General features: G+C 48.2%; 1 protein-coding gene across 6 annotated transcripts in view; it reads left to right on the forward strand.

The window, feature by feature from the left end:
* Positions 1–14,986, forward strand: part of CDK5RAP2 (CDK5 regulatory subunit associated protein 2) — a 190,285-nt gene that overhangs the window by 53,181 nt on the left and 122,118 nt on the right. For all 6 annotated transcript variants that reach the window (XM_082470397.1, XM_082470402.1, XM_082470399.1 and 3 more), the window contains 4 exons: positions 3,522–3,684; positions 5,496–5,549; positions 6,392–6,511; positions 8,997–9,089. In XM_082470397.1, the coding sequence (XP_082326523.1) occupies positions 3,522–3,684; positions 5,496–5,549; positions 6,392–6,511; positions 8,997–9,089 (430 nt within the window). The remainder of the gene's footprint in view (positions 1–3,521; positions 3,685–5,495; positions 5,550–6,391; positions 6,512–8,996; positions 9,090–14,986) is intronic.

Consider the following 14,986-nt stretch of genomic DNA (forward strand, 5'->3'; position numbering starts at 1 on the left):
ACAGAAGTTGTTCTAAAGCGTGATCAAGGAACTGAACGAGTACAGCCTGGCCGAGTGTTGTGTTCTGGAAGGGGGGGGCGGTAGGAGGAGCTGGGGAGAGGGAAGCTGGGGCAGGTCCTGTGGGCCTTTTGGTAGAGTTTGGGTTTTGTCCTCAGGGCATGTGAGGAGCCACAGAAGAGCTGAGGATGGGGGTGGAGGGGGGCGGAAATGACAGGATCAGATTTAAATTTAGAGAGATCCCTCTGGCTGCCCCCTGGAGGATGGATTGGCAGGGGGGATGGTGCTGAAGTCCAGATAAGAGGTGATGGTGACGAGGACCGAGGTGACAGAACTCGGGTTGGGGAAGAGCAGGCAGAGAGGCTGGGAAGGTTGGGTTGGCATGATGACTTGAAGGGCTTGATGGCTGCTGGATCTGTGGATGAGGGAAAAGGCCGCAGAGGTCCCCCTGACCCAGGTCTTGAGCACGAGCAACCGTGTGATGGTAGGGCAGTTTGCTGAGTTTGTGGGAAAAGGGGAGAAAGAGGGGATGTTTTGGGGTGGAGGAGATGGGAAGATGAGCTTTCAGTTGGGACACACTGGGTTGAGGGATTGCAGGCATCCAAGAGGAGAGTCCAGGAGATGCTGGGCCTATGGAGTAAGGCCTGAATTAAAGGAGACGCAGATTCCTTCCTCCACCAGCTGCTGAGCCTAGCCTCGGGCTGGGCGCCAGGAACGCAGAGGTGAACACTGCCTTCCTGATATGGAGCTCCCATGTGGGGGAGGGAACGCGCGTTAAAAACAGAAAGTCATGATGGGTGCTGGAGGTAAGTTCCGGGTCTGGGCTGTGACAAAAGCCAGGGAGTGATCAGCTCTGCTTGGGTGTGGGGCAGGGAGAGCTTACGAGAGGAGAGCTCTGGGCTTGGGGTGAGGCACCCTCAAAGGAGGGACGCGTGGCACAGTTTGGAGCAGCCTCGGTCCCTGTTAGCATACGCTGTAGAAGCTTGGCTGCTTATCGTTTTGGAAGAGGGAGCCCTTTTTGGGAAGGGTTAATGCTTGCTGAGTACTGACTGTGGTCCGGGCAGTGGGGTCTCCATGGACGTGGGGCCTCCCTAAGGCTGCCTGCTCCTGGGGTCTCCTACCGGTCCGGCTGGGGAGGCACCAAAACCTGATGCGTCAGTCCTGCAGGTGCACCCGTCTCTCAGGGATAGGGGTGCCTCCGCCACACTCCCGGCAGCCAGCTCTGGGTTTCTGCCCGCTCGCTTGGGTGTGGCCCCCTGTGGTGGAACTCTCCTGGGCCTAGGATCAGTGTGTTCCCTCCCTGAAGGCAGGCCTGCCCAGGAAGCTAACTTGAGGTCAGAGGTGTGAGTGAATTGGATGGAGCAGGGGCCCTCGGTCACGCCCTGGTGAGCTGCACCCAGATCTGCCACGCGACTGACCGCCGCTGAGCAGGGCCCTCACCAGGCCGGGCACTGCCCGTGTCCTGGCCTCCCGCCACCCTTTCCAAAGGTACATGCTTTAGCTCCTTGATTTCCTTCAACTGGACCTTACAGCTAGTCCGTATCTCTAAGACAGTCAGCCTTGAGGAGCCCTGCAGGTCAGTATGGCCGACAGACATGTTTTCTTTGACCCAAACAGTACTTTGAAAAGATGGAATTCGTTGCTGATGTTAAAAAAAAAACACCTAATTTCACGTGAAAGTCTAGATTTCCAGCTTCTCTTGAAAACCTGGAAGGCGTGGCAGGACTGGGCCAGGGTCTTGCTGGACTGAGGCTGCTCCCTTAGGCGGGTGCACCGGGCTGGCTACAGTCCCCACAGGCCTTCCCTGCTCATTTCCATCCCTGTCTAGAACTTGCTTTAAGGTAACTAAAGCAAATCAATTTTATCGAAGTGTAAGTTGCACGCAGCACGACACATCCATTTTAAGTGTATAGTTTGGTGACTTTTTACCTCTCCAGTTGACTGTGTGATGATTTCAAAGTTGAACCCCTAGAGGGCAATCTTACTCCTCCAAGTTGTGGGGGGTATCGCGCTGGTGCTGTCCGGTTCCCTCTGTACCCAATTATTTTAGTCCTTTTGAGGCGCCATAACAAAATACCACAGATTGGGTAGCTTACAAACAATAGAAGCTTATTTCTTACAGTTCTGGAGGCCGGAAGTCCGAGATCAGGGCGCCAGCATGCTTGGGCGAGGGCCCTCTCCCAGGTCACAGACTTCTTATTGTAGCCCCATCTGGCGGAAGGGGTGAGGGATCTTTCTGGAGCTCCATTTGTGCTGTCATTCATGCGAGTTCCACCCTCATGATCTTATCTCCTCCCGAATGCCCCACCTCCTAATCCTATCACCTTTGGGGGTTAGGATTTCAGTGTAGGAATTTTGGGTGGACACAGATTTTCAGATGCTCAAATACGCATTGCTAGGCGCTTTAACTGCTTTTCGCTCACTCCTCACCTTCACCTTGGGAGCTCGGGAAGCTCTCTCAGACTTCCAAGCCTTTGCTTTTTCTACCCTACTGAGTTGCCTTCTAGGCTTAGCTGGAGAGACTCTTCTGAGGGTCCTTTGACAAAATGCTAATTGCTCAGTGTTTAAAAAAAAAAGTAATTATAGCCATATAGCCACTGTTACTTGTTGAGTTCTGCTATGTGCCTGGAGTTGTGCAGCATTTTAAATAGCTTATCTCCATTCCACATAAGCAAGTTATGGCCACTTTATAGCCGGGGCAGTGCAGGCTCAGAGAGGTTAAATAACTTGGCCGTGGTCGGGGTAATTCGGTGGCCCGGAGAAGGGTGTGCTCAGCTCTTCCTGAGGGGGCCTCTGGGGTCTTGAGGGGAGCTAACGCCTCACTGGCGGGGGCGGGATGCATGGGTGTGTATCAGGTGGAGGTGGGAGCAGAGCTGTGAAGGGCATTCTGGGTAGAGGGAGTGGTGTGCGCAGGGCCGCCCGGCTTCTGGAGAGGCTTGGGAGGGAGGCTCTGAGAGCCCATGAAGAGGGTGACCGTCTCCTGTGAGAGGCGAGACGGACGCCGTCAGCAGCACCTCTGATCTCCTAGGCCCGAAAAGACAGGGCTGTGATCGCCTTGCTGAGGAGTTTGGCCTTTATTTTGGAAGCCAGTCTGTTTTAGACTTTGCCCTGGGAAGCCTTGGCGAGACGCTCTCCGGTTTTCACGCTCACTGGAACCGTTCTGCTTTACTGGTCATGTTTGTTGAGTCTCACTGACAGATTCCTTTGGGAGAGATTTCTTGCCACCCCCCCGCCCCCCAAATTCGTAATCCACTGCTGTCGATGGTGGGGGCCAATGAAAGTCCTTGAGCGGGAGTGTGACTCGATCAGACCGTAGTCTGGCAGCTCAGAGGATGGACTGACCAGGGCCGGGCTGGAGGCGAATTCTGGCCCCAAATCTCCCACCTGCAAAATGCGGTTCCGTTTATGTTCGGTCGTTGGACGCGTCTACTTTGAAGATGTCTGGCCCTGTTTCCTACCTCCTTCTACTCCACTGAGCTAAGAGAACAGCTTAGAATTAATATTTAAATTTTGTTCTCTTTCAGACTGATTGAGGAGTTGAAGCTGTCTTTGAAGAGCAAAGAAGCTTTAATTCAGTGCCTGAAAGAGGAGAAATCTCAGATGGCATCTCCAGATGAGAACGTGTCATCTGGAGAGCTCCGAGGACCTCCTGCTGCTCTGAGGGGAGACGAGGAGAGAGAGACCGAGGTGAGGTGACGGGACGTGGAGGGGGACTTTATTTATTTATTTATTTAAGACTTTCTTTTAATTTATTTATTTATGGCTGTGTTGGGCCTTCGTTTCTGTGCGAGGGCTTTCTCTAGTTGTGGCAAGTGGGGGCCACTCTTCATCGCGGTACTCGGGCCTCTCACTGTCGCGGCCTCTCTTGTTGCGGAGCACAGGCTCCAGACGCTCAGGCTCAGTAATTGTGACTCACGGGCCCAGTTGCTCCGTGGCATGTGGGATCTTCCCAGACCAGGGCTCGAACCCGTGTCCCCTGCATTGTCAGGCAGACTCTCAACCACTACGCCACCAGGGAAGCCCCTTGGAGGGCACTTTAATTAGCAGACCTGATCCCCCTGTGGGAAATGGATGCACATTCAGTCCCCAGGGTTCGCGCACAGTGGCCTTCAAAATATTAGCTCCCTGTTGTCTGCTGAGGAATTACCAGAAACCTCCTTTGTCGGGGGCCCTGGCATTTTTTTTATCCTTCCAGTCTCGTGTTCATGTAGAGTCAGTTGAAAAAAAACAGTCCAGGGACTTCCCTGGTGGTCCAGTGTTAAAGAATCTGCCTTCCAATGCAGGGGACGCGGGTTCGATCCCTGGTCAGGGAACTAAGATTCCCACATGCCGCAGGGCAAATAAGCCCACGCGCCACAACTACTGAGCTTGCGTGCCTCAACTAGAGAGCCCGCACGCCACAACTAGAGAGCCCACACGCCCTGGAGCCTGCGCGCCACAACTTGAGAAGAGAAAAACCTGCACGCCACAACTAGAGAGAAGCCCGTGTGCTGCAACGAAGAGCCTGCGTGCCGCAACTAAGACCCGATGCAGCCACGCAGCCAAAAAAAAAACACAAAACCTTTAAAAAAAACCAAAAAAACAAACAAAAAAAATAGTCCACACCTGAGCGCCTCTGTTTTCCTATGGGTTACTTTGTCGATGCCTGGGAACTTTGTTTGCACCCACTGGGTTTGGTTTGTCTCTGTGGTTAGAGTCAGACTTGAGGCCACCTTCAGTCGGAAACTTCAGAGGCAGTGGGGAAGGGAAATAACTTGTATCGGGCCTGGCAGCACTCGAAGGGTGTCAGCGTGCACCTCAATTAACCCTGGCACCTTGCAAGGCAGAGATCACGGTCCCCTCATCGGGTAGAGAAACGCGCTCAGAGGCGTCGTTATATTTTCCCAGGCTCCAAGAGGTGGGTCGCTGGTAGGGACCCCAAAGCCCCCCCTGGACCCCTGCCCCCCACTAGGCCGCCTCCATGCCCAGCTGTTTTGAAGCGGGTGGGCAGGCCTGGAGGTACAGGCAGGCCTGGTAGTGGCCTTCCGGTCCTGGTTGGACCCAGGGTGGCTGCCGCCTGTGGTCCCTAAACGCCAGGGGACGTTTCAGTGCTCATGAAACGTCTCAGTCGCTTTGTGGAGCAGGATCTCCTTCGTCCCGACCACAGCAGCGAACCCTCTAGCCTCACCGGTTAGTTTTTGGCTGTGATTAGCCCACGTCTGCTCCTCCTCCTGACTGTTCTCGCTCCCCGGGCGCTGTGCTTTAGTGGCTTTTGCACCGTCCCGTAGCTCTTTGGTTCATGCTCCGTGGGGCTGGTGGTCAGCCAGTGCGGGTTGCTTGTCTTTACATTTTCTTAACTTGGGTGGATTTCCGGTGAGACAGGAGTGGATGCTTGTTTTCATGAGTTCCTCAGCAGTGGGGTGGGGAATAGAAAGTAAATGCAGTGTTCATTCTAACGGTTCTGGGGAAGCTACTGGATTGTGGGTCCCTTCCGGGCACCAATGAATGCCTTTTCTTAGGCTGCACAAATGGAGCAGGAGAAGGAGAGAAATCGCTTTGAAGAGAGGATCCAGGTATGTTGATACAGTTTTTACAAACGTATTGAGGATTTATCCCTGCCTCTTGCTTTCTTCTGAGTGCAACAGATAATTCTGTGTGACGGTAGCTGTCTCTCATTGAGTCAAGCTTTAGGTGTGTCAGAGAGGGTTTTGTAACCTTTGCGGTAACTCTGTGGAGTAGGCATTCCCATTTTGCAGGTGTAACACATGGGGCTCAGAGAGGTGAGGTTCCGTCCCCAGGGTCGCAGAGTTGGAAGAGGTGTAGCAAGGATTCAGACCTGCCAGGCCAATCGCAAAGCCACTGCTGCAGGGTCCCCTAGTCACAGCGGCCGCCATTTGTGTAGCGCCTGCCAGCGTAGAAAGTGCTTTCACGTCCATTATCTCATTTGATTCTCACAACAGCCCGGGAGGGAGGCAGCGGTGAATATCTTTAGAAATGAACTCAGACTATAAATGCATATATTCGGTCTCCGTCAAACCAAATTCTCTGCTGGCTTTTGTAGCATTAAGGAGTGAAATTAATGATCTGTTATTTCCCCTAAACAACCTGGCACGGTTTCAAAAGCTCTGCTGTGACTGTATTCAAATTCCAGAAGGCATTGGAGTCCTTTCCACGGGCATAGCTGTCATCGTCTTAACTGATCTGATCCCCTTCCTACACCCAGCCCTGTTGCCGCGAGCGGTAGAACAGTAACTTGGAGCTGATGCCACGATTCTCAGCTCTACTTGGAAACATTAATCACAGGTTGACAGGAATGATGGAATAACTGCGTTTGAGTGTGCTCTTAAAGATACACTTACAGTGCATTTTGGTTAGAATGCATCAACTTAGTGAATCTTTTTCTAATCTAATTTAGGCACTTCAGAAGGACCTGAGAGAGAAGGAAAGAGAAATTGCTACGGAAAAGAAAAATAGTTTAAAGAGGGATAAAGCCATTCAGGGTCTAACCATGGCACTGAAGTCGAAGGAAAAAGAGGTATGTCTGATACACCTGAAGTGAGACTTTTCTTTATTAGCTTCTGTGACAGGCCTGTCTTACCCTGAATTTTTAGCTTTAGGTAAAAAGTTTATAAGAGAGCTGAGATGAGTATAGAAAGTGGGGAAAGGGTCCTGTAGTCAATTAGAAGTTCTTTTGTAGAGTCTAATTCAGCGCTGTCCAGTATGACTATAATGCGAGTTATGTATATAATTTAAAATTTTCTAGTAGCCACATTAAAAGAAGTAAAAAGACACAAGTGAAATTAACTTTAAAATACATATATGCCAGATGTTATCATGTCAACATGTAATCAATAAAACAGAAATAGCAAGGAGGTATTTAACATTTTTAAACTCTGACTTTTGTCACCATATTGGACAGTGTAGGTCTAATCTTTTGAGAGACAACAGAAAATCGAGATAAAGGAGCTTTGGGAGGCAAGGCCATGACTGCGGCATCTCACCTCGGTGATCTGCAGGCTCCTCAGAGCCGGTACTTTCTCAGCAGACCCATCACCTCCATCGCCGCCCCCATCTCACCATCCTACTCCATTTTCTCTGCTCTTGTCTGCGTTGGTGGCACCACCGTATCCCTAGTCGTGCCAGCCAAAAGTCGCCCTTGACTTCTGCTACCTGGCTTGTTGCCTTTGGGATCCAAGGTGGTGGCCCATGGTTCTTTGCGGTTCTCCTGTCACGAGTATAGCCATCAGTTATGTCTCAGTAACTCCTCGGCACAGATACAGAGAAGAAGACACAGCTCTACTTGCCAGTCAAGCGGGGAAAAACGACGGCGTGAAGGTGTTGTGACTGAGGGAAGTGCAGGGGGCTGTGGAAGCAGAGGGAAGGGGGCCTAGTCCAGGGTAGGGTGTGGATGCGGGGAGCGGGGAGTGCTTCTTCCAGGAGGAGGTGTCTGAGCTGAATCTTAAAGGAGGACTAGGAGTTAGCTGGGAAGGGAGGCGGAGGCCAGGAGGCCATTTCACGCAGAGGGGAGAATGCTGGTCAGAGCCTTACGTTAGGAAAGAGCCCCTTGTGTGTTTGTGGAAACAAAAGAGTTTGAGGTTCTCAGAGCATCAAGTGCAGAGCTGAAGTGCGGCGAGAGAAGAAGCTGGAGAGGTTGCAAGGGGCAGCGGAGGTGGTGGAACTCAGAGGGTAGCAAGGCCACTGAAGGCTCCGAGCGAAGGGGTGTGGTCACGTTTGCATCCAAGAGCAGCCTGGGGCTGTACTGGAAAAGGGGATGGCAGAAGGGCGAGAACGGAGGCAGGGAGGCCAGTAGCTGAGGTGAGAGCCCCCTAATTCAGAAAGACTGAATTGGAGCAGCGGTCACAGTAAGTAGGAGTGGAGGGGTGGGGCTTATTCAAGAAATACAATTAGAAATAATTAAAAAGTAGAAGTGAATTAGGGGAAATTTGATGACTAGATGTAGGACTTGAGAGAAGGAGCAGTCAAGGGTGACTTCTGGCTGCATGACTGGGGATATGGGGGTGCCACCACCTCCCTTAAAAGCGTAGAAAATGGAGGATCATGGTGAGATGGGGGCGTCACTGGGGGTGATGGGCCAGTTTAGAAGGTCCCGACTTTGACCAGCCCACGGACCGTTCAGGTGAGAAGTCCAGGAGGCAGATAGGTACGCGAATCTAAAGCTTGGAGAAGGCCCAGGCCTGGAGGTATAGATCTGGGAGTCGCTCGTATACAGGTATGAGTGAAAATTCTGAGTGTTGATCTACTCATCCAAGGATAGCATGGGGTGGGAAAGGAGGCTGAGCGTCGGGCCGCAGGGGACAGCAGGTTTCAGGAATAGGGAGAGGAGTGCACAAAGGGGGCAGGAGGAACGGCTGCAGGAGTGGGGCGCTAACCAGGAAACTGGGGTGGAGGAAGCCGAGGAGGTAGGAGTTTGAGTAACCACCAGTGTCAGCCGCAGCGGAGATTTGGTTCCTAATCGTGGTCCGTGTGATTTGTCTCGTGTGTTGGGAGTTCAGGGCCCAGTGGTCGTCGGAGACCCTCTGCTGTGCAGGGCACCAGTGGTAGGGCAGTTCTGGCTGCTGGCAGAGTCCAAGGTGTGGCCAGGGGAGTTCCTGGCTGACTCTGGGCCAGAGGAGAAGGTCACTGGGGGGTGAGGAGTTCTGGGAAGAGGCAGGCTCGGTGGTTGGGTGGCTCATCTCTGTGGACAATAATAGTGACTCTTAGCGTGAGCCGGGCAGTACTTTAGCGCCCGTGCCTATTAACGTTGTTCAAGCCTAACAGTGCTGTGGTGGGGTGAGTGGTCGTATCCTCGTCTTATAGTTGAGGGAATTAAGTCTCAAAGAGGTGAAGTGCGTGGCCTGAAGTCATCCAGCTAGTAGACAGCCAAACTAGAAATCCCACTTTTCTGACTACCGAGCCCTCGGTTATAAGCACTCCCCAGTTCAGCAGGAAAAGCTTTTGGGCTGAGCACAGAGAGGAGAGCCCAGTTGCATACTTGGCTGCTCTTCCTTATTTTTACCCAGATTGAAGAACTTAACTCTGAAATTGAAGAGCTCAATGCTGCCTTTGCTAAAGCCCGAGAAGCCCACCAGAAGGCACAGATCCAGAAATTCCAGGTAAGTGTTGGCTTTGTTTGAAGTGGCTCTCTCCATGATCCTTACTCCTGGTGAGGTCAGGGCTTTGCAGCTGAAAGGAACCAAGGGAGCTCTGAGTGGTCTTTTTTTTTTTTTTTTAAATTAATTAATTAATTTATTTTTGGCTGCGTTGGGTCTTCGTTGCTGCGCGCAGGCTCTCCCTAGTTGCGGCGTGCGGGGGCTACTCTTCGTTGTGGTGCGCGGGCTTCTCGTTGCGGTGACTTCTCTTGTTGCGGAGCACCGGCTCGAGGCGCGCAGGCTTCAGTAGTTGTGGCTCGCGGACTCTAGAGCGCAGGCTCAGTAGTTGTGGCGCACGGGCTTAGTTGCTCCGAGGCATGTGGGATCTTCCCGGACCAGGGCTCGAACCCGTGTCCCCTGAATCGGCAGGCGGATTCTTAACCACTGCGCCACCAGTGAAGTCCTCTGAGTGGTCTTTAGCAGAAGAGTTCACTCAGTCTAATTAAAGGAGCGTCTTCTGCAGCTTTGGGTGCTTCTCCAGCCCCTTCCTCAGTATGACAGTGATGATGGTGACAAGTACGCCCACAGTGAGGAGTGCTGAGCTTAGGCTGTGCCAGGAGTAGACCGTGCGAGATGTGTGGATTATCTCATTTAATCTTCACCACCCTGTGGGGAAGGTAATTTTCACCCCCCCTTGTATTTGAGGGGTTTTTGAAGTTCAGTGAGGGTATACAGCTTATTCACGGTCACACAGCTTTGCAAATGACAGGACCAGGGTTTAAATGTAGTAATCGCTGCTAATGAAAGCTGGCATTTATTGAACACGTACTATGTGTCAAGCCCTGTGCCAGGTGTTCTCCGTGGATTAGCTCAATAAATCTGTACAACAGCGCCATGAAGTAGGCACTGTTAATATCCTTGTTTACTGCTGAGGAAATCCAGGTTCAGAGATTCAAGTAGCTTGCTCAGGGTCACAGAAGCGGTAAGTGAAAGTGCTAGGATTTGACCCCAGAATCAGTCTCACTCCCAAGCCTGTGCTTTTCCCTTCACCCCCTACCTCTCCTCACCTGGCTTGCCTGCTCCCTGCCAGGTTTCTGTTCCAGGCTTTGGTTATTTGACCCGCCTTTTTCTCCCCCCCGCCAACGTTGTGCAGCAAGGGCTCCTGGTGGTCATCCCCTTGATCTTCCCTCTTTCTTGCTACTTTTAGTTCTGTGTTTTGAATTAACATTTTCTGCCCGTGTTTCTAGTTTCCCTCTGCAGTGTATACCTGTTACTAATGACTGATGAATCAGTAATGCTCCATCATGGGATTAAGCCCGTACTGCCTTAAAGCTCCCCCCACCACTTCTTCCTCCCGTGTTGTTTTTGGTGATAAAGTAGAAGTTAGGAGTTAAATCTAATTTAAGACTGTTTGGTTCCTCAGATTCATATCCCGTGCCTTATCTTTTCAGAGCTTTGGTTCACAGTAAGAGTAATTGAAGTAATTTGGTTTAAGTCCGGGCGCACTAGAAGCAGAGACAAATCTGCCTTTGGACTCTCAGACTTGCCTTCCCACCATTTTGACAGTGGTTGATGAAATGGAGCTGAGATTACACTTTACACTGAGGTTTTTTTCCTTGCTTAGAAAATAACAAGCCTTAGAAGCTGAGTTCTTAGCAAAACCGTCCGTATTTCCCATTCCTTGAGGGAAAAAAGTGTATGTTGGCAATTGATAAAGCAGAGACCAGACATCCTCACGTGTTGTGATAGTTTACTTGTTGTTGGGCCTTGAAGGAAAGAAAAGAGTCTTACACGTTTACGTGTTACCCAGACTTGTTACATCCATTGATTAATTTCATAACCCTCAGTCCTAGTCTAAAAGTAATCTTTGAGGTCTTGTAGTTTACAGTGTTGGCCGGGTTTCTCATCTTGCAAAGTATGGAGATCAGACACTGTCGAAATTCCTCAGGTTCTGCGTGGCACGTTGGCTGTTCGGAGGGCACTCATTTAATTCTACCCACGGAGGCAGAGTGCTCACCCGTTTGACAGGTTGCCGGTACTTGAACTCAAAGTCCGGCTCCAAAGTCTCTGCTCTTTCCATTTTTCTGATTATGTGTGTGAGTCAATACACACCAGACCCTCATATCGGCTAATTCATTGCGAGGTATGTATAATTTGAATATTGCACAGACATTTGAAAATGCATTGTCTTTCACATTTTGGGACCTTTTTGGGATGTCACATGATTTGAACTAATTGCAGCATGAGTATAAGAGCTAAAGCTCACAGGGGTGGCATCAAGCATGACAGTGAAGCAGCAGCAAGTGGTATTCAGACTCTTGGAGCAGTTGCCACAGTGCAGAGAGGTAGATTCTAATCACAGGTGTGACTCTGTGAAGGTTGCAGTGTGGCCTGCCTGTGCTACCTCGGAAGCCATTTAAACAATGTATGTTCAAATTGGAAGCAGCGGTCATGTCTCCTCCCCTCCCTGCTCGCCTTTATAAAAGTAAAATTGCACATGGCAGGAAACTCATAAAATATTTAAAATGGTAGAAAGAGGTTGATAAAAGTCACCAGTAAACTCGCGTCTAAAGATGTTCACTGTTAGCACCTTGACCCTTTTCAAAGCATATTTGTACATATATATATATCACCTTTGAAAAATTAAATAGCATTATAATATGTATTTTGTTATATAATCTCTTCTGTTTTCATTTAACATTCTTTCCCTGGCAATATATATAGAGCTAACCAATCTTTAACAAAATATATTTTGAGATAATTGTAGATTCACATGCAGTAGACTTCTGCACGTATACTCTTTACCTAGTTCTCCCAAAGTTAGCATCTTATGTGACATAGGACAATGTCACAACCAGGATATTGGTGCAGTCTGTTGACCTTACTCAGATTTCAGCAGTTGGACATGCAGTCATTTGTGTGTGTGTGTGTGTGTGTGTGTGTGTGTGTTGTGTGTATCTCTGTGCTTTTTATACAGTCTTTTTAAACAGCTGCATATAGCCCATTATATGTATGTATCGTATTATTTTTACTATGAAGAACCTGGGGTGGGACATGAATTTGAATCCTAACTCTGCTTCACTAACTTGTATCATCTTGGGCAAGATATGTGCACTCTCCCAGTCTGCTTGCGCATTGTAAAATCTAGATAGTCACATTTATGTCACATAATCCTTACAAGGATTAAATAAGAGCATGCATCTGGGCACAGGTGGTAACTCAGTAAATGTTAACTCATCCTTAAGTTGGGTGATGTAGTTCTGGCATTAAAATACAGTAGTTTTTACTTTGGTCTATTTTCAGATTCTCAGTTAATGGTGTTATACACATAGCTTTTAGTTTGAGGAAACTCTCCATATTATCTCTTGATTGGGAATGAAAGATAATGGAGTAAGTGATGGAAAAGGGAACCTAGATTTATTTATCCTGCACCTGCTGAAACAGGACTTTATGTGTCATATTTTATCTTCACAACAACCCTGTGAAATAGAGATCATTCTCACACATGAGGAAACAGAACTTCAGAGAAGTTAACTTCTCCCAAGTCACACAGCTAGAACTGGTCTTTGAACTCTGGGCCTTCTGATTCTTTCTTTATTGAACTCATCATGTTTCTGTACTGTGGGGAAGAACAATTTGTTTCATATTATTTGGGCTTTAGTTTCTTTTTTTGGTGGGGGGGTAGGGGGGTGCTTTAGTTTCTGACCATGTCTAACTGGGTCAAGTATTTGCCACCTGATTTATAAGCACCTGACTGGTGTTATAGAATCTGAAAGTCAGGGTGTCTTGCAGGAAAAGGTAAAAAAAATTCTCCAAAGAAGTTTTCCAGAGGGCCATCTAAGGGAAAATTAACATGGAAAGTATTTTTATGAAGTGAATCGAATGTATGAATTTGAATTCTTTGAGCTTAGATTTTTAAAGAGGCTTTGTTATTGTTATTTACATGATAATCCCACAGAACTTTGATCACTTTATAATATCTATTATTTTAGTATCAACCATTGCTATCCTTTGTTTAACAAGCTCCTAACTGGTGTTCTCCCCTTGAATTCAGTCTGCTTGTTTTAATTTTTTGTAGTTTATTGGTGTTAATTGGAATCTTCCCTGGAATGGGCAAGACAGAATAGTGCTCTGGGAAGAACACAGGCTCTGGAGTCGTTTGAATCCCGGATTTAATCACTTATGGTCTGATGACAGGCTAGTCATTTAACAGTTTTGGGCCTCAGTTACTTAAATAGGGATAATAATGTGTACTTTGTAGGGTCCTATGAGAGACTGAAATATAATATGTGTAAAAGTGCCTGGTTTAGCCCCTCATGCACAATCAGTGCTTAATAAAAGGTAACTGAAAATTGTTCAAGGTGAGCGTTTTCCCAAATCATTGTTTATCTTCTTTTCTCTTTTTTGAGTTTATTTAAATAAGCACTGCCCCAGATGCATTTTTTGGGTGGGTCCGTGACCTAGGTTTCCCATTTCTTTTTATTTATTTTAATTTTAAAGGAAACTAAAACAGAAGCTTCTATAAAACCTACTTTGGAATTTTAATGGCTTTCTCCCTCAGCCTCTGTTGCTGTGCCCTAGACAATAGTTGGGGAAGCATGGGACCAGATGGCTGGGTTGTAGGGGCCCGGGAACAGCGGAACCCCTCTGCCTCCGGAGTGACCGTGGTTGTACCCACCTCTGCTGAACAGCTAGGACTTCACTGTCGACAGAGGCAGAGATGGATTTCTTGGGAAGGCCCGGAAGCTGGGGCCAGTCCCTTTACTCCACAGTCTGAGCTGCGACCTTGACAGCTCGAGTGTCCCTTGCTTTAAAATTTTTAATCTTGTCCTCAATCTAATTCAAAAGACAGATTTTTTAAAAAGTTAGTTTTCTTCTGAGTATAAGTATTATATATGTTTCAAAAATTTTTTCAGAAGACTGGCAAGAAGGGAAAAAAGGGAAATCAGGAAGTCCCCCAACCACTATTAACGCCTTGTTGTTTTTCCTTCTAGGCTTTCTCCTATGCATAGATTTTATTTTTTAGATCATTTACAGTTTGATTTTTTCTTAATTAATTTATTTTTGGCTACGTTGGGTCTTCGTTGCTGAGCGCGGGCTTTCTCTAGTTGCGGCGAGCGGGGGCTACACACTTCGTTGCGGTGCGCGGGCTTCTCATTGCTGTGGCTTCTCTTGTTGCGGAGCACGGGCTCTAGGCGCTCGGGCTTCAGTAGTTGTGGCTCGCGGGCTCTAGAGCGCAGGCTCAGTAGTTGTGGAGCACGGGTTTAGTTGCTCTGCGGCATGTGGTATCTTCCCGGACCAGGGGTCGAACCCGTGTCCCCTGCATTGGCAGATGGATTCTTAACCACTGAGCCACCAGGGATTTCTTTTTTTTTTTTTTAATGTAACATAGTGACTTAGAAATATTCACATATTATCAACTTTTTGTAGATATAGTTTTAAGGTTTTATTGTGTGGCTTTGTCATACTTTATTTGTTTTCATATTCTTGCACATTTAGGTTGTTTCTTATTTTTCACTGTTTTAAGTAATTCTTTGATGAATGACTTTGTATATAAGGCTTTTCCCCCTTATATTTTGGATTCTTCTCCGAGATTGAATCCTAGGAATGGAATTATTGGGATGATTGTGAACATCTTTATATAATACACATATACTTGATGTACGTAATCTGTCCACGGGGAGTTCTATCAATGTACATTCCTGCCAGCATATTTCTTGGCTTCTAGATGCTTGGTCAGTTCTTGAAACGTGAATGTTAATTGTGCCATTTCCCAATAAGCTTGCCAGCACCGGATAGTCTCATTAAAACAATCTCACTTGTTAAGTGAAAGCCTGTTTTAATTCGCTCTTTTTGATTATTGGTGAGTTATGACATTTTTTCATATGCACGATAATCGCATATATATTTTCTCTAATAAA

Source organism: Balaenoptera physalus (genome assembly GCF_965194825.1).
Source record: "Balaenoptera physalus genome assembly, chromosome: 7".
In the NCBI taxonomy this organism is placed as follows: Eukaryota; Metazoa; Chordata; class Mammalia; order Artiodactyla; family Balaenopteridae; genus Balaenoptera; species Balaenoptera physalus.